Source organism: Macrobrachium nipponense, chromosome 1 (assembly GCF_015104395.2).
Source record: "Macrobrachium nipponense isolate FS-2020 chromosome 1, ASM1510439v2, whole genome shotgun sequence".
NCBI lineage: Eukaryota > Metazoa > Arthropoda > Malacostraca > Decapoda > Palaemonidae > Macrobrachium > Macrobrachium nipponense.
The window spans coordinates 88,578,566-88,602,981 of NC_087200.1; the positions used below are offsets into that span (position 1 = coordinate 88,578,566).

A 24,416-nucleotide genomic window follows, 5' to 3' on the forward strand; every position below is an offset into this window, starting at 1 on the left:
AAAAAAAGAGAGCTTCGGTTGCAAAGTACTTTCCATCCCACAGTTCTTTGTTTACGAAATAGGTCTCCTAAAGTTATTCATGAGAATAGTTGATAAAAATTATCTATCATCGTCCTTTTAAAGAATATCTCACTAACACAAACACACACACACACACACACACACACAGAGAGAGAGAGAGAGAGAGAGAGAGAGAGAGAGAGAGAGAGAGAGAGATGAGTGAATTGTATAGGATTCATTGACCAAATATACTTCTCGGTATTTCGTCCAAACGTTACATTAAAAAATATGAACAAAATACATTACATAAAGTAACCTCAACACTCAAACTAACAAATCAAAGAAAACTGTCATGAGATGGCAAATTTAACGACTACCGTTTGTCTGGGACATTTTACAAGATGGGAAAACTGGGGACAAAAATGGAAGGAGAAATAAAGACCGTGATGTTACCAGACAAAGTGCCACTGTAATATTAAGCCAGTTTCATGAGTGCACGACTGAATACAGACATATAATAGTACGGCCTTGCACACACACATCCCAGTCTGGCATCAACTTGGAGTCACTCTGTCTAGCATCGGAGACCCCAACTTTAATGCCCAGCCCTCACAGACAGATTGATTTCGCTATGCGTTCAGTGTTGAAGACGGCTCTTTGAAGTAGCGCTTTAGAATTGTCTGACCAAAAAAGAACCGAGCATCCCGCCCACTGATCAATGGCACCGAGAAAATTAAACTAGAAATTGGAAAATAAAACCGAGATAAAACACGAGGCTGAATGTAAAGCCTAACAGGCTAAAGGACGACGATAACAACAACCAAGTTCCGCTGCAATTACACCGCTTGGCTGCTAAATTTCCTCTCGTGGAAAAACCTGTGTGTGTGTGTGTGTGTATGCCCTTTTGACAGAAGCCTGTTACTGATTCTCAATCGATACTGAATCGACCTCCAACAGCGAGTGTAGTCGACCAGAAGGCCAAAGATCGCACATTTATTAATCAACCACACAACAAGACTGTCGCTTCTACCTGGGCATACACACGAGGTATTATTAATCCGTATCAATAAATCCCTGAAAATCGTCCAAACGGTGACGCAAGGCTAATGAGCGAGGTTGGCCACTCATGAAGAGAATATATCCATTAATTACACTTAAGGAGTTAATCAAGTAATAATGAGCGCAGACCAGAACCCTCGTCTTCATGAAGATGCTCGGAATAAAGTTTCCAGAAGCCACAACTGTTTTATAAGGATCGATTTCTGTCAATCAGTGTATTTATACTTTTGTTTTTATCCTCAAAATAACATACTCGTCTCCTGTATCTACTCTACCACTGTGTACGATGAATATTAGGTACCTTGCAGTTGGCCACTATAGTGGGTGACAGCCAGGGCGGAGAAGGCTATGGTGATAGCCACCTCACCCCTAAAAAAGTTGCCTACCCCCCCCCCCCCCCCCCCCACACACACACACACACACACACACACACACACACACACACATATATATATAAATAATATATATATATATAAATGGCGTGAGGAGAGAGGAGAGAGAGATTGAAGGAGAGACAGAGAGAGAGAGAGAGATAGAGAGAGAGGAGAGAGAGGAGGGAAAATTTTAAAGGAAATTTGGTATTGAAAACATATTAGGAGGGTTTCTTGTTAAGTGGCAACTCTATATGCTGAACTAAATTTAATCTTGAAGAGCAAACAGTTAGGATGGAAGAATTACAGCATCGCGTCGGAGGGACTGCCCATCCGATTTCGCTAAATGAATAAGGAACTTCGAATAAGAGAAATACTGTACACGCAAATAAGTAATGTCAACAAATTAAAAAAGATTTTACCAATAACTGTAAACCAAAAGTGTCCACAGATTAAAAAAGATTTGAATATTTTCAAGAGACAAAGTACAAATTACAACTACATTAGTGAAACCAATAAATAGGTTCAGAGAATAACGAGAGGGTGAAATTTACTGTAATATAATTCAAAGAATGAGGAACATCATATAAATCGTACAATAAATCCACGGTAAAAGGGCTGAAGCAAAGAATAACAAATTCAGCAGAAACAGCTAGGAGTGAAAAGGGGGAGGGGAGTAGGAAGGGGAGGTGGTCAGAGGGGATGAGGGTGAGGGGATACAGGAGCAGCAGCAGCAGCAGCAGCAGCAGACAGGTGCAGTTTATTGTTGGTACAGAATGACCCGTTTCCACCTGTTGTGTTCCCACCAACGCTATCATAGTCTCCTCGCACTCCTCTCCTCCTTCCTCCCAAGGACCTCCAATATATAATAGTGATGCACATTACACGTATGCATGCATGTATATGCAATACTAATTCATTCAGAATTATTCGTTCGGCCACCGACGATGGCCTCAGAGAAAGAGAAAACATGGATAAGAATCAGCGCAAAAGGTTTAACACTGAAGACCCTCACTCACTCTCCTTAGATTGTAATGTTCTTTTCTTCAAACACCTAAGCCACAAGTGGAATCAACACTTAACAGCGTTTCTCTCTCTCTACACATCCTTCTCATAACTTCAGAATTATACACCACTTTTATTAACTATGCAACGATTTCAATACCAAGTGAGATGTCCCCAAACTGATGGGGAAACAGAGCGTCATTGACCGTAAATCACATGAACGGAAACGTCTGCGAAAGGAATCCTCAATCAAATGATCTAAATAACCAAATATATCATCAAACGAACTGCATTATGATTGTGTTTTGTACATTAAATCAAAATTATGAAAATAAACAAAGCAAACTTTGAAGGGTAAATATGAGATCATGTTTTTGGGGAAAATAATCACTAAACACTGTATACATATCTACACATTGATGATAATATCCCAAGAATTTCCCTAAAATAAGGGTAATACAATAGCTGTAACACACACACATATATACACATACACACACATATAGTAGTATGTATGTATATTATATATATATATATATATATATATATATATATATACACATATACATACATACATACATAATATATATATATATATATATATATATATATATATATATATATATATATATATATATATATACTCATTTACCTATATACATTTGTGCATACACAAAAACACCCATACATGTACACACGTGTGTGCGACAGCACGAGGCGGAAAGGGACAACCCACAGCGTGATTATCATTTGAATCGGTTCCGATTGAACAGAATTTCGCCGGAGAGAGAGAGAGAGAGAGAGAGAGAGAGAGAGAGAGAGAGAGAGAGAGAGAGAGAGAGAGAGAGAGAGAGAGATTAGACCAAGTCAAGCTACTCTTCCTTTTCTCTTGAAAAATTCTACGACGTGGAGCTTTGGTATGAGCGTTCTGTAAAAATATACACATACGGCGAATAATAATATAACAACAACAAACAACAAACAACAACTCCACATTCGTAAAACCTAAATAGCAGTACTTCATCATCAGCAACTTCCATCCTTACAGACGCCTGTATTCCAAGCTTCGATGCCTGGACACCACAAAAAGGAATAATGGCAAATAATAAAATACATAAAAAAATACTAAGGAAATGTAACGGCATGAAAAATAAACCTGTTTTACAGAACGGCACTGTATCACATTGTTTATCGTGCTCTAAAAATAAAACCTTATATCCATGTCAATAGCCCGTCATTTAAAAAATGAGTCAACATATTACATTAAATCATTACAGGGGTGATTTTTCAACCTTTTCCATTCAATTTTGGTATAACAGTGCGCTCACACTATCTGCTGTTGACGGTATGATTTACCTCTACAGAAACATTTCTGTAACCGAATTATAAACAATAAATCCGGAATAATTATGCAGCTAATCGATGCAAAACGCTTTTGCTCTTGCATCCTGATTTACATTTAAAGGGAACGGTTTATAATGTGAGTGACCCAGGATTTCAGGTGCAACTTCTGATAACAAATTGACTTTTGAGAAGCCTATACATAATACTGTTTCCTTTGTTTCCCTAAAAGTTGGTCTTTTGATGAAATGTTTTCGAATGTTTCGGGATGAAACTACTATGTTCAAGTGTTGTAACTTTTCTTCATTCTTGCTTGGAGTACTGATATCAGGTGTGGCTTTCTGGTGCTGATTCTCATCTCAATGATTCTTCGATAGAGTTACGTTATCAGCCAAGTTTATTTTGCCAACTCTTTACGTTGACTTTTGGCATATGATAGGCGTACAGTGAGTTCATCACATCTGTTGCATAGAATGTACTCCAACGACAAACATCCTGGGCCCTCTCCTTTACCTGACCTAGCTCTTTTTGTTCGCAGGTTGCTGCTGCAAATATGTGTTGTTTCTCTTTAATACTACTCACTCTGTTAGGAATTTAATCTTGGCCACACAACCTCAATGTGCAATAGTTTGCCAAGTGCAGTTGTGGAATCTTATGATCTACAAATATTTAAGCGAAGAGTATATTAATTTCTTTTCTGATGATGTCGCGTCAATGCATTTCTTATCACCTTTTCCTACAACTTTAATCTCTTTGGAGGCTGATTTCCCACTGACTGTCCATCAGGTTTTTCAGTTGAAGACTTACAGAAAGAATGAAATTAAAATAACTAGTAATAAAATTATATCAGCAATTAAGTGGACCATGAGATTTTATCTCCAAGGCAGATGTTATAGCAGGGGCTATAACGCAAGTTGTTGAACAGCCATAAGGCAATTAATCACTTCGACCATACTAAGGGCCAGATGTACAGCCTCCGGCACTGCAGTCGATTCTAACCCCTGAACGGGTGTCTTTGACAAATGACTGGGAATGGCTTCTACATTAAGGACAATCAATAACAAAATATACAGATCGAGTGCAAATGGTATACGGGGCATAATCATAACGGCTGTAAGATATGGAAATTCACTGGACTACTTACTGTTAGACTCTGTGTGTGTGTGAGAGAGAGAGAGAGAGGCGGCAACAAAAATGCTGGTCGTCTGAATCCAGGGCGTCTTCAAGGGCAGAAAAAAAAGGTGGGGGAGGGGGGGGAGGGAAGTGGTGAATCGAGTATTACGGCGGATGAGATAAAAGCTTTTAGGAAAGGGAAGAGGGAAGAGGCGATGTAGGAGAACGAGGTCGATATTCAGGCAAAAATATCTCCCTTCGCCACCATCTCCTGAATTACTTACTCCCTACCAAAGCCAATTGGATGATTTGGATCTGCAATCGCCCACCTTCACCCATCTTCTCTGAGATAAGGTCGCGTGAGATGATGCCTTACGTTACAAAAGATGAAGGTTGATGTGAAAAGGTCAACTGATGAGATGGAACTCGGGAACGGAAAGAGAAAAAAGGGCCAATACAGATGGGTATATGAATCTTAAGATGCGAATAATACATCCAAATGCAAAAATGGATGTATGTATGTATGTATGTATGTATGTATGTATGTGTGTGTTCCAGCATAACTCTGAAAAGCACTGAGTAGTTTCAACCAACCTTGGCATACATATGACTGACAATCTGGGAAAGAATAATGCGGGGGTAAGACACCACTGGCACCAAAGAGGGTGGGGGATAAGAAGATGGTGACATGTAAAAATAACTCAAAACGAAAGGTATTACTGTCTAATCCATAGTTTTTTGAGGTCACTGAGATGAATGGTGACACCCCTGATGCACTTTAAGTCCAAGTTCAGACCCCGAAAGGGATTTGGATGAAATATAAAATGTCAAAAATGCTGGGCAATGTAACTGAAGTAACTATCTCAACAGGAGAGAGAGAGAGAGAGAGAGAGAGAGAGAGAGAGAGAGAGAGAGAGAGAGAGTTTATCTATTGCCATTCAAAGTTTTCCTGGGCTGTGCCGGGTTAGTTGGCAGTATATATATTATATATATTATATATATATATATATTATATATATATATATATATATATATATATATAAGTAGCAAGAAGGAACACATACTCAAGAATACCTTAAATTTACTTTCTACCGTGGATTTAAGGATACATATATAGCTATCTCTATATCAATCTATATAGTAGTATATATTATATATATATATATATATATATATATATATATATATATATATATATATATATATATATAGGACGAACTCCCGTGCAGGAAACGTTATACTTTACCTGCTTTCTATGATCCACTGACGCTGAAACCTTAACACCAGGACTGAATTTGCCACACTAGCTTCTTGCGACTTCCATAAGAACACAGTCTGCCACAGATCAGAAAAGTCTCCTAAAAACAAAACTATAAGAAAATATTTGAAGATTATAATGCCAGGCTCACCTCTCGGGAGCTTTGGAAGTCAGCATACGACTTACCAAGAACTAATAAAGATTAACCAACGAAAAATTAAAACGATGACCTAGATTTAAACTTATACAAATAATTATCCCCAAAGCTTATGCCATCAGTTCACAGGGGCCACAACTACATTTTTTTTTTTTGGGGGGGGGGGGGGGGGGGGGGGGGGTGGGGGTGGGGCGGGGGGGGGGGGGGGGGGGGGGGTGGTGGCTGGGGGGGTGGGGGGGGGGACACAGAGCCAAAGTTAAAAAGATGGAGGCTACATGCTGTGTTACGTCAATATTTTACGACATGAGACTCAAAAGACTTATCATTCGTGGTTTCGAGACAAGAAATCATTATGGTAATAAAAAAAGACAGTACCTCTCTACACTTCACTATCTATCGAAAATGACATCTTCCCAGACCCTCTGAAATAAACGAATCCTATATTTTCAAAAGTAATGAATGAAATTTTAGGAATATTTTACTTTGCGTGGCTATGAATGAACATAGTCAACTCTTAGACATTAATCTTATAACTTAAAATAGCCGATAACCTAATTACCAAATAACTTGGCATCGAAAGTTAAATAACTAAAAATCCTATTCACCCAAAAGGCAGACTCAAATGAAACCATACAGTTCGTCCGTCTAGCAGTGGCATCTAGCAATTTGATGAAAGTTCTCTCTCCAATTCAACTTCATTAAATAGTTCCAAATTTTCCGGGCAACTCACTGTCTCATAAGGAGGTTCAGTTCAAATCGTTACGCGTTGTTTATAACTAAGACCTGCTTTATATACATGATCAGTGGTTATATTTATATATTGTATTGACTTCCCTTCACACTGATAAAGAACACAGCTGAATATTGGGTCTGGCAATCATTATATACATACACACACACACACACACACACACACACACACACACATACACATATATAAATATATATATATATATATATATATATATATTATATACATATATATATATACATATATATATATACATATAAGATATAATATATATATATAATATAATATTATATATATAAGAATATAACACACAATAAATTTATATATATAACCTAAAGATAAAATTTCTTCCCTGACAACATCCCTCCAAATTAAAGCCAAAACGCGGAAAAAGTTTTTTTATTACGTTAATGACATTTTCTGTTTAGTCACCATGTTAAATCATGAATAAATTACCAATATATTACCATCCTAATTATAAAATCTCGTCGTAAATATGAAGGACAAAACTGCGAACAAAATACGGCAGTCATCTATTGCCATATGCCTGGATACGGGATTTAAGAATCACAGAAAAATGTACAGATTTGACGAGTCTGGAAATATGAGTGGAAAAATTAATATCAATTCAGCAGCCGTATACCTCAGGAACGACAAACAAACAAAGAAAATATATATACCTAAAAAAAAACAATCATGTGCCCGGAAAAAGCAAACGTTACCAGGACAGAAACATGGCACTCCAGTTAAATGCCCGCTGGTAAAAGCCAACAAATTCATACAGAGAGAGAGAGAGAGAGAGAGAGAGAGAGAGAGAGAGAGAGAGAGAGAGATAAACCAAATGACATCACATTAAGAAACGTTGGCGATTTCTATAATGAAATGAGAACGGCAATATCTTGAACAAAGGGTCAACAGGTTACATCTCGCAGCGAGAGAGAGAGAGAGAGAGAGAGAGAGAGAGAGAGAGAGGAGAGAGAGAGAGAGGCAAGTGGGCTGTACGATCTAAAAATCTGAGAGGAGGTGTGTGAAAAGGTGCTGTTGCATCCGTGTATCCACAGCCCCTATTGTGTTTCCAGTGGGGGGCGGAGAGAGAGAGAGAGAGAGAGAGAGAGAGAGAGAGAGAGAGAGAGAGAGAGAGAGAATCCGAAGCGGATACTGGGGAAAGGGGAAACGCTGACAACAAAAGACCGGATAACAGGGGAGAGGAAGGATGAGAAATAATATCATGAGTGAGAGAGAGAGAAAGAGAGAGAATGATAAAAGGAAGCCGCTACAATACAATGAAAATAAAATTTACACCTTTGGTTTGTCGCTAAATATCCGATGAGGCTCATTTATTAAAACTATTCATTATTAACGCAATATTAAATTGCAAACATTTGTGAATAAAACATATATGGCATTCAATTTTTTTTCAAAAGGAATTACAATAAAACAAGTGAAATCCTGTTTCCAAAAATAAAGAAAAAGAACGCTCTGCAGAGAAACCATTATTCCGTTCATAAACAAAAGAACATAACTGAATTTCAACAGCGCCTTTCGACCCCAGAAACAAGTTTAAGTAAAAAAAAAATTCGAACTTTATTGATGAACTTTAATGGAACTCCATATGTTAAACCCATGTGGTACAAAAACACAAAGGTAAGAAATAAAAGAGGTGTGAAATCCTTGAATTGTGCAAACGTTGCTAACAAAACAGAAAGTCGTTCCCTTACTCACCGGATACCTCGTCCAAGTGACAGATGGCTGTCAATGGCATGTGACAATATTGGAACAGCGTTTGATAACGATAACAGTAAACGAACCCCTGTGTCTCTCTGCACTTTCCAAGTGCTTCCTATATACACATACAAATACCTCTATATCCAGTTCCAGTCCACCAGCCGCTCCACGCTTTATCCATATTCATGAATTTATAACATCTTTACCACAAGTTTGTGAAATAAGAGAATGACGGAGTTTTGGAATTAGCAAATGTGGGATATATTCTAAAATGCTTAAACAAATATGGAAGCTACCCAATAAACTGGACTCAAGCGTGGAAAAGGTCTAAATTCGAATTTAAAAACAACAGATTTCTTTACATGTCTCGTAACTCAAGCTACTATTCAATCATCACCCCTATTCACACTCTAGGTGCACATATGCCTACCGAAACATCTGATGTATAAATATATCGCCAAAATGAGAAATATCTGAACCAACGCACAAACACACTCGAGGACAAAATCGTTGGGGAGGCGAACCCTGCTGCTTCCCACAGAAGCATTAAATGAGCCCTAACGACCTCTCTTAAGATGCCATCACTCCTTAACCACTGAGGTCTAGATTATTTGTAAGGATCCAAAACAGAATTCGACGCATAGACTTACAGTTCATACAGTATGCAGTCACGGTTTCTAAATAAAAAATAAAATGAAAATAACGAGAATTAGTATCATTTAACAAATCATATCAAAGTAAAATTGTTATAAATTCATTCAAAAGATACTGGCCTGTGAAATAGATCCAGAGAGAGAGAGAGAGAGAGAGAGAGGAGATGAAGAAGAGAGAGGAGAGATGAGAGGAGAGAGAGAGAGAGAGAGATTCCTAACAGGATCCATATGGCAGCAAAGTAAACACATTCAATGAAAAAAAATCTTGTTATATCATTAATCCACAGCAATCATTCTACATTAATGTGTTCTTAAAACCCACATACATCAATGGTGTACCTCTTGTGGTATCCTAGAGGACGATTACTTACAGCTTTATCCAGCGACCACCTGTCTTGTAATCACACGCACGTGACCTAGCCCTCACTAATACGGCCATCATGTTTGTCATATGCAGTGTATCACTTTCCTGTTATTTTTGCACTTAACTATACATACGCCAACCGTTAGTGCACCCCTCCAGAATATAGTAATTTAATTTTTTTTCTTTTTAAGACTGTACACGATCACCTATCACTTTAGTTGATGGCTGATGTCAGTCTCGGTATTATATTTTTCCAAAATTTCTGTCTGTCTTCAGGAAACGGCCTCGACAAAATAAAGTAATTCCCTACCCCCGGGAGGTAGATCTACTGTTAAAATCCCTACTAAAGGTCACACATCTACAGCACACTGCTTGGTAACGGATGGTCGGAAAGTCAGCCATAGAGCTCCGGCATTTTGCTGAATGTTTTCATTCGGCGTCACACGAGCCCACATTCTCGCGAGCTTTAGCACCTTCCCGTCATACTCCGCTGGCCCAAAATTGAAGTCATTCTGGCCCATATTTGCTTGACTCATCAGCTTAAACAACACGAGTGACTTCAATTTCGTACAATATGGAACAAAATATTGGCTATCCTATATGGAGCGAAATTTGACGGCCGGCCAGATGCTGAAAGATGCAAGGGAATGAATATGTTCGGGGTACCTACCGCCATAGTCCTTGTGGCTTTTAGTAGTTGTTTCTTTTTTAGAAAGCTCGGATAGGTACGATTATCTATCTTTTACTTTCTAAATTCTTATTCAAGAAACACATCCGAACTCAGAGAAGCATAAAGTTAATATCTTTTCAACTAAACGCACCTTCTGATATTGAAGATTATCATATAAATAGTGATGATTACAGTGAAATTTGACATATAAAATATAGGATATTGTAATTTTATTTTACGTTTATAAAAATTCTCTAATTAATTTTCTCCCTTTTAGTAATAAAGGTCGTTTATTCTATTCAGGCAATGCTTATTCTTTACTTATCATTCTTTCATTTATGCAACAACTAATAGAATATATACGTATATACGTGTGTATATATATATATATATATATATATATATAGTATATATATATATAGTATATATATATATATATATATATATATATATATATATATATATATATATATATATATATATGTATATATAATCAAAATATTCGAAACGCCCTCTTTCGTAAGCGTAGCGACGAGTTAACAAACCAGAGGGAAAATGCGAGATATATATCGGAAAATGGCGAAACTATTTCAATTTGTGTTGGGAAATATATATACCGAGGTCTCCGGGGCAATGAATTATTCAACAGAACACATTCGATAGCTGGGTTAATGCACCCAGCGCTCAACTCCCGCGCTGTGGAACTTGCTTTGAAACTCTCTTAGTCCTTCTATCCCCGCAAACGAAGCTCATATTTCGTCGTCAATGCGACTCATTCACTGCTTATTGATATATTACTCATTAGGATACGGAAGCTTTCAAGTAGAGAGTATATTATTAATTCTAAGCATAGGAAGAATGCACATCAAAGAGCACCTAATGAGTACAGCTATCATTTTCAACAATTTATAAGCTCACAAACATACGATGTATCTTTAAGGGACAGAAAAAGGGGATAAACTTACTTTATGGAAAAAAATAGGGAACGGCGACAAAACTTTTTATAATTTGGTGTTGTTTAGCCCAAAACTATAGCAATAAAATTTACTCACAAACTGGATCCAAAATGAGAGTAACTCACGTACCTGCAAAAAGAGAAAAGTTCCAAATTAGATGACTTCAGGGAAAACCTAAACCCGGAGAGCAAAATGCATCAAGCAATACACTATCAGAATGTTTACAAATTCTAATGAAACCAGCCGCGATCTGATCTGGGCAATCAGATACCATAAATAATACTGTATAAAGAACGAACATAAAGAACTATTCATAATATGTGCAACATTTTCCCTATATAAGCTCTCTCATTATTAATACGCCTGCGCGCGCACACACATAGATAATATATATATATATATATATATATATATATATATTATATATATATATATATCTATATATATATATATATATATATATATATATATATATATATATATATATATATATAATATATAATAATATATATATATATATATATATATAATATATATATGATGTAGTGTATATATAATGTGCTTCATTACATACTGAACAAAAGTATTGAAGGCGCGATACACAGAACTGTACTACCCCCTATTCTCCAAACAAAAACTTAATGTTAGCATTACTGCATATTATGTGTACTACGACCATTACTTTGAAACCGAGCTAAACACTCAAATGCAAATTTTATATCTGTCGGAAAAACAGAAAACCGGGACGAAATAAAAGCTACCTAGAACCCGTATCGGTTCACCAGGTGATCGGTAAAGTGGTAAATGAGGTAAACCTCCCATGGCCCATATGTTAAATGGTGAGAGCACTTTTACTTTCCTCTTGGCATCATTTCTGACTAATGATGAATATTTAAAAACGTATTGTTACCATAAGCTATTTCTTATGGCGTTAACAATGTTAATTGATTATTTATTATGGTGTATAGACTAACCTATTCTACGATAAGGAACCCTCAACAAAACTTACGCCCCTAATGGCCTATTCAGACGATTATATGTTTATATTAATTAATAATAATAATTTCCATAAGGAAGACTATCGGCGCAGTCACATAACGCCAACTGGCGGAACTCCTACTGCCTTGCGAGTTAATCTAGCTCAATATGTTTCACAACTCAGCGGATATGAAGGTCTGTCGGTCTGCATTCCAGATAAGATTCTGAAACAATAATCATCTGAACTAAAATAGCTCCGTTTGGCGACTGTGCCTTTCACTATATAGACTGCTTGCTTATATTCTTCCTGATCGCTAACCTCGCACCTCTATCAAACAGTGGGTTGGATTAACCCTCACTATGCATGATATATATATATATATATGTATATTTATATATATATATATATATATATATATCATATATATATATATATATATATAATATATATGTGTGTGTGTGGTGTGTATGTGTGTGTGTGTGTGTGTATACATATACATATTTCAGGAACAATACGAAGATTGTTAGTTATTAAAGAAATTAAAAAAATATCCATTTCTAACCCAACCGCGACGAATTTCTAAAAATTTCAGTTGCAGGTAATCTTAAAAATAGAATCCTGGAAAATTTTTCGAGCAAAAGAACTTTCCTTTTTATTATTTGGAAATAATTTCCACTGACTTCTAAACTCTACCCTATATATGAAGTCACCTGGTTCACATTTGTTACTGTTTGCCCTTTTAGTTAATTGAAAGGGTGAAGCAAGAGGGTAAATATTAGGTCAAAGGGGATTAATCAATTTGACAATGGAGAGAGAGAGAGAGAGAGAGAGAGAGAGAGAGAGAGAGAGAGAGAGAGAGAGAGAGAGAGATATTCATCACTAAAAAAACAAATAAAAAGCTTCAAAAGTATGAGAAAACAACCAGCGGAATCACCGATACTGTATTACCTCTGAGGTACAAACAACCTCATCTTCTCCTCGCAAGGAAACAGGAATCAGATGAAGGTTCGGTGCTGTTAAAAACACAAACACACATACATACATACATACATACATACATACATACATACATACATACATACACACAGTGAAAAAATATAAAAGGTAAAGCGAAGACAAACATTCATGTATAGGTAAACGCAGAAACACGACCAAAAATCACGCCAAAATCTCGTAAGCAATAAATAAAAACAAAATAAATGTTTCTACTAGTTGTATAAAGGCAATAGTGATAAAATGCCTTCTGGTTCATTCCTTAATGATTAGAAATCAATTAAATCTTCCAACCCTTCCGAACGTTCGTACGCGTATACTAAAGATGCGTTTAATGGTATGGAATCATTATCAAAACGAAAAACATAAGAGGAGAGGAAAACATCACACAAATGAACGATGGCCCTAGAAAATCTTTGAACTAAGCATGTAGTCTGAACGAAAATACTAAAATGCTACCTATATGTACGACAGAGTACACGAACTGGGGAAATGAAGGAAAGAGACATAATGTACAGTATCTTTGTAAATAATGAAAATGGTAACAGGGGGTTATAATGATCTTGTATCATACCACAGGACAAGCTAACCTTAGAATAATATCGTTCATAAGCCTTTGCTTTCTGAAGAGAAGAATCCTCTTGAGATTCCTATATGTGTCACAGATTCAGAAATCTAGTCTTTTCAACAAATCGGTGACCAGAAAAAACCTAAAACGCTACACAATGTATCAACAACCATCCTAAACAAGTGGCCCAAGGCTGCGCTGCTCACCAGTGCCACCTTGTAGAACTTTTAAGTAAATGATGAGTTACTTTTATATGAATAAAAAACTTTGGGTACCTACTGCGGCCCCACCTTAGCAAATAAGGTCATGGTATGAACAAGCGTCAAACTAAATTACACGAGGGGTATTGCAAACCGATCTGATAGAACTGTGGCTACCGGCACTTGGGATGTTGAATCTTGCTCATTTTTCCAACATGTTCCTAAACTGAAATCTGGACCACTATCTGGTCTCATCCTGATCACTAAGTTACAAGGAAGCTTTCAAGTAAATTTTGACGTCTGGGTCAGCAATCCCTAAGAAATATTATTTTAAATTATCCCACCTCTGCCTCTTACCCAATGATGCTTGGTGACGAACTTTCGTTGAAACTGATCAGTAGTACTGGAATGAATAAGCAGAAATGTGAAAACTGACCAAATGAACTAAAGACCATAATTACAAAGGTAACGACATAACTTATAGATGTTTTCTTCAATAAAACTTGTTACTCTTAGTTAGGATTCAACTGAACGTGCAATGTGTGTGTACAAAAGTATGAGCAAATATACAATACAAGAGTGAGATCAGGTTAAAAAAAAAATCCTCTGGAGCATCAACAAGTATGATTTTTTTTTTTTTTTTTTTTTTGGGGGAGGGGCACATCTAACACAGCATTAATAGTAACACAGATAATTTCGCCTAAAGAGAAAAAAATCAGATACAAAAATAGGGGGAAAAGAAATAACCATAAAGACGACTGTGCAATCGATGTTTCAGTAACCTGATGAAAATACTTCATAATATGTTACAATTTCTTTACACCAACAAATTCTAACATTATAATGGCTTCTCTCTCTCTCTCTCTCTCTCTCTCTCTCTCTCTCTCTCTCTCTCTCTCTCTCACACACACACATTTAAAAATGTCTCGAAACGAACAAAGACTCACCCTGCACTCCCTTAATAATCTGGCTAGATTTAATTATCACACCAAATCGAATGATTCCTTTGATTTCGGATTTTTACTCAGGAACCATTAGAATATGATTTTTAGCAACGACAACGGAACTTCAAACAATGGAGGAATTATGACAGACGAAAAACTATTTCTCCTTTACAATTGGAGATGAGAAAGAGAAACGGAAATTCGATAAGACAAAACGTTTAAAAGTTACATATAATGATAAGCATAATGATACAAGCTGAATAATATGCTGAGAAAGCACACACACACTAACTAACTAACTAACTATATATATATATATATATATATATATATATATATATATATATATATATATATGTGTGTGTGTGTGTGTGTGTGTGTGTGTGTGTATCAATATTTCACGCACGACATTTTTATACTTTTAAATATTAAGATACAAATAACCACTAGCATTGCAAACGTACTACATCCATATGGAATATGGAATTATTGACGATAAATTCAATATCTTCCATGGCTGGTAGCATTCGAACCTATACTTTTCTGGGTAAACCACTGGGTAGACACTAACTTGATCACTCTGTCATGAGATACGTAGGCTAATTGCGATTCTGCTGCGCAGACTCCTGTCGAAATTAGGTTCCATACTTGATTCCGAATACGGAACCTAATTTCGAAATCAACTCTTCTCCGAAACGACAGCTGAGTTTGCAACCACTTTCCCCAGTCCAGGATGGATCTCGAATGATTTATAGACTCTTGACATACATGCCAAGCACTGGGGCAGCTAAGGCCACTCAGCGCTGAAACGGAAATTGACAGTGAAACGGTTTGAAAGGTGTAAAAGAAGGAAAACCTCGCAGTTGTACTATGAATCAATTATTACGAGAAGGTGGACAGTAAGACGGGAGAAATAGAATATGAATGGCGGTACAGTAAAAGGAACGAAAAAGGGTTGCAGCTAGGGGACGAAGGAACGCTGCAAAGCACTTCTAAGGCACCACCCTGGGCGGGGTGTGTGTGTGTGTGTGTGTGTGTGTGTGTGTGTTAGATCTCAGTATTCTCGCTGACGAAAGAAAGGCAGGGATAAAGACAGCTGATACGAAAATCCTTTGGATCACAGTTATTGTATGTCATCAAGAAAGCTGACACGAAAGAATGACACCGTATGCTGGGATACTCTGCCAAGCAATCAGTGGTTATTGGGCCAATATTCGATACGCAAAGAATGCTTTTATTTCTCATAAATCAGAAACAAAGCGCCTTGATATACCTAATACGTCCCGATGGATGTATACTCATATACATATCTTAGGGCTTGCTACAACTGAATAAGTAAAGGTAATTAATGAAAATGCGAAGCAGAAATTACAGAATTTTCAAATTGCCATGGAAAAAGAGTATAGTTTGGCTTAAGAGAGAAGATGCATTAAGAGATAATCTTGCTATAGAGAAAAGAGTATTTATTAGAGTAAGAGAACATGATAAACGACAGTAAAAGAGAGAGAGAGAGAGAGAGAGAGAGAGAGAGAGAGAGAGAGAGACATCAAGAATTCGCCATGAAGAATTACCGAGGCACAAGGCCGAAGAGCCTCCTTCTATTAGCGCAGCGCCGCAGTGCGTGCTGCTTTGGCGGAGTCAATTTAGCCCACCCACATCCGCCGCCATTCGTCACGACTTGTGCGACTATAATTGTGGGGCTTTGTGTCACTGGTTGCTCTCCTTATTCAGAGGGTCTTCAAATGTAGGTGACATTGCGACAGTCATCAAAAAAACTCAAGAAAAAGAAATAACCAGAATCATCATACCATAAGTTTCTGCAGAATAGCACGAGATAATTAATATATTAGAAAAAGGTTCATTTATTCAACCAATTCTACTATCTGACTACTACTTTTTGTTTGTAGCACCACCATACTTTCACCATAAACCCAGAACCCATAAAATCGCCCCCATTTAATTACATTTACAACATCCTCTAAGGGGGAGGTAGCACCTCCTATCCCCACCGACGCAGCCCCAGCAACCAACTGACCACTACAGTTGAGGCGCTCTTGAAGGCTACCGACCCACCTGAAGTGAAATCTTGAGGCGCTCGACTAACAGGCCCCAGGCGGTCGAGGCACCAGTCACCAAAGTAACCCAGTATATTATAGCAATAGTATTATTGATGGTTGCAACATGGAAAGCTTCGGGCGAAAGCAGGAACTACACTTGGAGAGGTTTTCTCAGACTAATTGTAGTTTCAGTCGAAATTCTGGTTTTCCAAACTGCAGAACTGAAATGGTTTCTCGTCTCCCGACCACGCATTATTGCAATGTTTAATTTCTTATACTCCAGGATATACAAAATAAAGCTTTGCTGTACACTTTCTAGAAATGCCTTGTACGGAAAGGTTTTTCTAAAAACAACAGTACTTCCAGAGGCAATTCCCCTTTCAAGATTACAAAAGTGTAATGGTCTAAATCTCTACTATAATTACTTGACGTAATTATAGTAAGCTACAGAATAAAAGTACGTTCCACCTCTTCAGTGTAGTTATTATAACTCAAAATAACTACGTATCAAGTAGCATGAGAAAACTTAACTGCCATTCAGCAGCTGAGATCGTAAGATTCAAAGCTAGCGCCAGTCTATTTTTGCGAAATTAAACTCACACGAGTAAATATCACTTTGCTGGGATTGCAAATATTCCCCACTATTTTCATCAAGCTACATTGACTAAGAGGTACTTGATCAAATGTATCTTCTGCACAGATGGTAAACTGTATCTTTGGAGAAGCAATATTTGTGAAGTAATTATCTAAAGTTAGGATATCTCAGTTCTGGAAGATATGACTTTCTTGATACTAAATATAAAACATGAATGCCAAACAAAAATACAATAATACGTACAGTAAACGAACGAACAAAATTTTTTCATGAAGCAGATCACCGCAGATGTGTGGACTTGCTACATAAAATATTATCGGAAGCAAAAATAACTATGTAGGAAGATGTTAGAACAACTGGAAAATCATACAACAACAATGAAGAATCTATAGGCGTATGAAAAAAGTATTTTCTCTCAAGGTATGGGAAGAAAATTCCTCGTTTCACTTATGGAAAACGAGAGACAGCCAAAGAGGAGCAAAAGCAATAGTCTGCCGCACTATCAGCTCCTCAAAAGTTTTTCCTTATCTTCTCTATCCTCCTGAGTGGAAGGAAATTGAAAAGGCTTCTTCCTCTTCAAGGGTATATAACCCGATGCTAGAAAAGGGCATCATTTTCAATTTTTGGGAATCTCGAAGATCTTTGCAGGAGAAGAATGCTATTTTTCTTCCAAAAAGCAATAGAATGGAAACTCCTGTCACGTAAAATATAGTTATTACAAAGGAAACTGCAACACAAACGTAAATTTTGGACTTAAAACTATCTAAAGAGACAATCTCATAATTCCAAAAGCGTGAAGGGGATAATTTAACTGAAAAACTTCACTTTCGCAACAACATCAACAACAAATAAGTTACTCATTTTGTATCTTTTGTCGATTCGGCTTAAGATCAAATTTGTACTTCATCTGTTTATAATATATTGAATTTGACAAATACCACGTTTTTGACATGAATCCCCCATCTGGCGCTTTAGTAGCTAACTTGAGTACAAATGAAAAATTAGCAATAAGAAGAATAGAGAAAATTCTACACAAAATAAACGCGGCTGAAACAGCCGTAATTTTCAATGATGCCACTATTAATGAAGGCATTCTTCCAGAATAATAATAATAATAATAATATAATATACTACTACTACTACTACTACTACTACTAACTACTACTATACTCCTACACTACTAACTAATAATAATAATAATAATAATAATATGTATATATTTTTTTTTTTTTTGCTCCATCACAGTCCTCTAATTCGACTGGGTGGTATTTATAGTGTGGGGTTCCGGGTTGCATCCTGCCTCCTTAGGAGTCCATCACTTTTCTTAATATTATTATTATTATTATTATTATTATTATTATTATTATTATTATTATTATTATTATTATTATTATTATTAATTTAATAAACAACTTATTCACTTTCATATATCTTTCCCCACTTAGAAAAAATTCCAACAATTAAAAAGCTAGTAATCTAAGAAGACTTTTCCGGTTACGTGGGAACAAAAGTTATCTATGGATACAAACATGGCATACGATCTGTCTTTCGGCAGAACTTGAATAAAACTTGCCTGCGAGTAAATTGGAAATATGTTCTTAAATTCGCTTGACGTAGATTGAGTTTTGTTGATGAATCTGAATATGTGATGATGGTATCACTGTCGCATGCTTTAGAAATTTTGCTTGTCCATTATTGGAATGATGTTCGATTCTGAAATCTTCATCTTGTGGGTAAATCAAACAAACGTTCAGCCTCCATTCAGAGAAAAATGATTCCACCTGCAGGCGAATGGGAGCTCACGAAATCCTCCAAGGGAGAAATTGAAATAAAATTGCCATCATATGAGAGGCATTTGCATGGAATCATTTGAAATGTGAATGAATTCAGTTTCGCTGGAAGGAACAAATTTCCAGCTGGTGATAAATAATATAGGGAATCCGAGAATTCATTCCCGGTATAATAGAACAAGACGTCATTGCATTTGAAACGTGACATATATATATATCGTCTTTTTGAGGAAATACCGATAAAATCGCACTTATGTAAAACTGGGAAAACCTGCCTTCATTATAGTAAACCGATATAGCATATTTGTCGTTCTAGATCCCACAACATCTGCTCGCGTCCTTACAATGGATCTCAGCCAGGCCGTCGTCATAATTATCTCTTCCACTGTCAAGCTTTGAATTCACTGTCTGGTTCCGTTTTTCTATACCCTTAAAACATGTATTTCCCAGGGGCTTTATTCCCAATTTCTTCATTGTGTCATTTACTTGTAACATCAGGGCCTTGTTGGTTAAGGGTATTGCGCAGCCCATATTATCTACCTTTTCATTAACATCAATATAAAATGAAAACTTCTTCAACCATATAAACTAATTAATTAACATCAATATAAAATGAAAACATCTCCAGCCATATAAACTAATTCATTAACATCAATATAAAATGAAAACATCTCCAACCTAAAACTAATTCATTAACATTAATATAAAATGAAAACATCTCCAACCATATAAACTAATTCATTAACGTCCATATAAAATGAAAACATCTCTAATCATATAAACTAATGCCATAAGAGAGAGAGAGAGAGAGAGAGAGAGAGAGAGAGAGAGAGAGAGAGAGAGAGAGAGAGAGAGAGAGAGATTCACTAATGCATTACGAATTGACATATGTTTAGAAACTCATAATACTTCACAGTAGAAGCGACACAATGTGTTGAAGTTAAAATGGTGTCAATGCTGAAGTTATTTCCTTCTTGCACATAAACCAGCAACCACACATTATGTATATGATGCCGCTTATACGCATGCGTAACAGAGAATAAAATTAAATTTGCATGAGAAAATGGTAACAAATGCATATGAGAGAGAGAGAGAGAGAGAGAGAGAGAGAGAGAGAGAGAGAGACTCACGCCTCAAGTATACGCAGCTGTTGCATATCCACCTTGTAAGCAGACAGCTTGTGTTGGTGTTCAAGTAAAAAAACACTACATGTAGCTCTGGCACCTTTAACGAGATGACACATGATGTCATCACGTTATTTCGAGAGAATTACAGCATCATTAACTGTGTGACAAGTCTCTGCGGCAAAAACACAAATCCGTACCCCACTATATATATATATATATATATATATATATATATATATATATAATATATATATATATTATATATATATATATATATATATATATATATATATATATATATATATAATATAAAGAGTACGGACGCCATAAATTTAGTAAAAAAAAAAAAAAAAAAAAAAAAAAAACAAAAAACAAAAAAAAAAAACGGAAGTACCAACAACATTACAGTAAATTCCATGTGATTACAGCTTTCGTTTACTGCCTGGTACAGTGATGACTAAACTAAGTAAACAACACATTCCAGTTGCTCTGAGGGTTACCATGGTTATTTTGTTTAGAATAGAGTGCTGCAAAACTGAACACAGGATGTTTGAGTGACGTCGCATCCATCCGGGGAGGTAAACGGCCCTTCAGTGACCATTCTCATCTTGATTTCGGACAATCTGTACAGTCATTATTTCGTCCTACACAATATCAAATACAAATACGAACGTCGAAGTTGCCTTGTTAACGACGTTGATAAAACTATATTTAGTTACAAAGCCTATGGAATGCGTACAAACAAAGAAATACGCCAGATTTCATGATTATCATAACTACTGCGGCTGCTAGATTCTGACATATACTACACAGTGAAAGTTTAATTTAAAATAAGATTTTTAAAAACTAATTATTCCTTCTTACCTGCAATATACTAAACATCTGACACAGTTGTTCTCTTAAGAAGCATTATCAACTTACGTAACAAAGGCGAAAGTCGAAAAGCTGAAAGTGGAAGACCAATCACATCCAACCAAAAATAAACAAATACTTACATGGATCATGAATATGCCTCAAGATGACGTCGTACTTCGGTACTAGGGGCGATCTTGCTTGGAAGGGCCACATCTTTGTGTCATTTCTTGTGTGGCCCCTTTTGACACAGAAATCCCTTGGCACTTGATGTAAGGAATGGCTTATTATATTTGGCACTCCGTTGGGTAATAAGCAAACCTGATAAGTAGTAACACAGAGCACCAGAGAAGCACGCCCGCGCGCACACTTACACACACACACACTTTCAACAGATATGCACCAATTTACAACAAGGCGCTTCTGGCCATCTCTTCATAAGAGGGACCCTGATCTCTCTTCTTTCCCTCTTTTGCCTGGGGTCAGACAGCGTGTGCGACCCAAGAGAGAGAATCGGTTTTTCGCAGAACAGTTACATTTTCACTTTATTTATCGTTCAACAGAATTAATTTCACCTGTTAGTATGATACAACCGAACAATCAATACCAAGCTGTTACTAATTATAATACAAAGTCGGGAAACTTAAATGCACCAATGATAACTAAATATGAAAAGATCTATTCATAAAAGGCAACAGAGTTACCTGCTTCATCATATACTGAGCACAGACATATATATGTCCGTACTTATTCCTCTCTGTACATCAGTATAGCAGTATATACATAGACACATAAAGAATATATAAGTAAAAACAAAAGCTTAATATTTATAGGAATAACTTTAATATTAGTTACTATTTCGCTGCTTGATTATTCTCTTCAAACATAGGCACCCCGTGAACCTAGAGGCTATGCAATTTCGAAAAAAAAAATAAAGACTCTTCAGTTGTACGTAAACATATACACTATGAACGAAAGCACGCATATGAAAGTTGAGACTGCAATGAACAAGTGGACTTTGTGAGCGTCATACGTAGACGTAAAGTAAAACAATGAATGTCAATGCCACATACAGTAAACAATCTGTCACGCATGCATCCCTTCTGCGTTCACAATTACTGAATCTACAACCATTTACATACTGTTTCACTCCAATATATTCAGTGAAAAATTAATCAAGAATTATTTTGAATCATACGGCGGGTTGCGTTTGTTACTATTATTTATATAAAAACTAAATGGAAGCCAATAAAATCCAGCTTTAAAAAGGATAGAAAACAGAAAAGAAGAGAGAGAGAGAGAGAGAGAGAGAGAGAGAGAGAGAGAGGAGAGAGAGAGAGAGAGAATCCAACTACGAAAAAAAAGTGTGATTTATAAATACTGCAAAATTAAAGTGCTCTTTAACAAGTAGGTGAAAAGAGGACTAAGTTACCAAGAAAGAAAAAAAATGGTGGTTAAAAGCTTTCGGGTCTTCTGTCTATTTTCGCAAATAAAATCTGTTACTTCCCGTCCACCAGCCTCCCGGCATCAAATGGGAAAGAAAGAAAACATTTTACAGCAAAATTTATTCAACTGATCCACGTTCAAATAAACGTGCAGCGCTGACTGCCAATCAAAAACGAGAAATAACTTGCATTTAACACTTCCATGCTCTGACTGCTTTCTTTACGCTATCCAGCGTAGCACAGCCTATGGTTTCATAAACATAAATGTGCAATGCTGTTGATAAAATAAAGGAAAATAATTTAACATTGCGGTCTTTTGTACGATGACAATTATTTTGAAAAATTCGGAAATATAGGTCTATTTTCTTGTACATAAAAGGTTACGAACACACATGAACCAAGCTACGATGACGAGCGTTCATATTCACTAATGAATGATGGAACTTGCTAAAGTATTCTACCCTACCTTCCATGCACGAAAAATAGTTATAAAAAAGCGAATGAATAAATATGGTAAATAAACACGCGGCAGGAAAACAATTTTCAACCCTGCACTGAATGTGAAATATTCACAGTCCGCTGCAATATCTACATACGCCAGGGCTTTGAAAGTCCAAAAATGCGCGCTGCCCTCCCAAAAACCCCTTTTCGAAGAGAAAAATATGGCCAAAAATAGGAAAAGCAAACGCATCCCAAAATTGCTGAATGCTGACCAACATCAAGCACCCAGGGGAAAAAGTAAAGAAATCAAAATCATGATTCAGATAAAAATAAAACCTAAGCATAAAAAAATTGGCCAATGAAGAGAAAAATATGAGTTGCAAAATCCTGGAGTCTGAATATTGTAGAACGGTCTCCCGTGAATCTGAGTACGTTTTTTTTTTCTCTTTTCTTTTTGAAGATGAATCTCTGCTGACACGGAATAACACTTTACGGACGAAGATCTAAGAAATTGAAAAATATTTATAATTTCTGACCTGAAACTAGAAGCACTTAAACCAAGTATGAATACTTCAAATAAAATAACTTCCACAATGTTACGATTCACTTCTATTCATACTGAATTACGTGACACACACACACACACACACACACACACACACACACACACATATATATATATATATATATATATATATATATATATATATATATATATACATAAGTCATTTCACATTACCGTGATTCATATACATACATCGAGCTACAATGTCCTTTAATATCTAATTCGCTCTACCTCGGAATTAATATATTTTCATATATGCTTAACCGAAGGGGATTTTTTCTTGGGTTCGCGCCCGGGTCCAGGCAAATCTACTATCGTGTAAAAAAATTCCCCTTCGGTTAAGCATATATGAAAATATATTAATTCCGAGGTAGAGCAAATTAGATATTAAAGGACATTGTAGCTCGATGTATAAATATATACATATGTGTGTGTGT

At 36.3% G+C, this 24,416-nt stretch overlaps 1 protein-coding gene across 9 annotated transcripts in view; it reads right to left on the minus strand.

The window, feature by feature from the left end:
• The window catches only part of LOC135219441 (leucine-rich repeat serine/threonine-protein kinase 1-like), a 940,187-nt gene that overhangs the window by 556,893 nt on the left and 358,878 nt on the right, over positions 1 to 24,416 (minus strand). Inside the window, exon 2 of one of the 9 annotated variants that reach the window (XM_064256231.1) lies at positions 21,672 to 22,103. The exons of the other annotated variants lie outside the window; for them this stretch is intronic. Coding sequence (XP_064112301.1) covers positions 21,672 to 21,744 — 73 coding nt within the window. The 5' untranslated portion in view covers positions 21,745 to 22,103. The remainder of the gene's footprint in view (positions 1 to 21,671; positions 22,104 to 24,416) is intronic. 9 annotated transcript variants of the gene reach the window in all.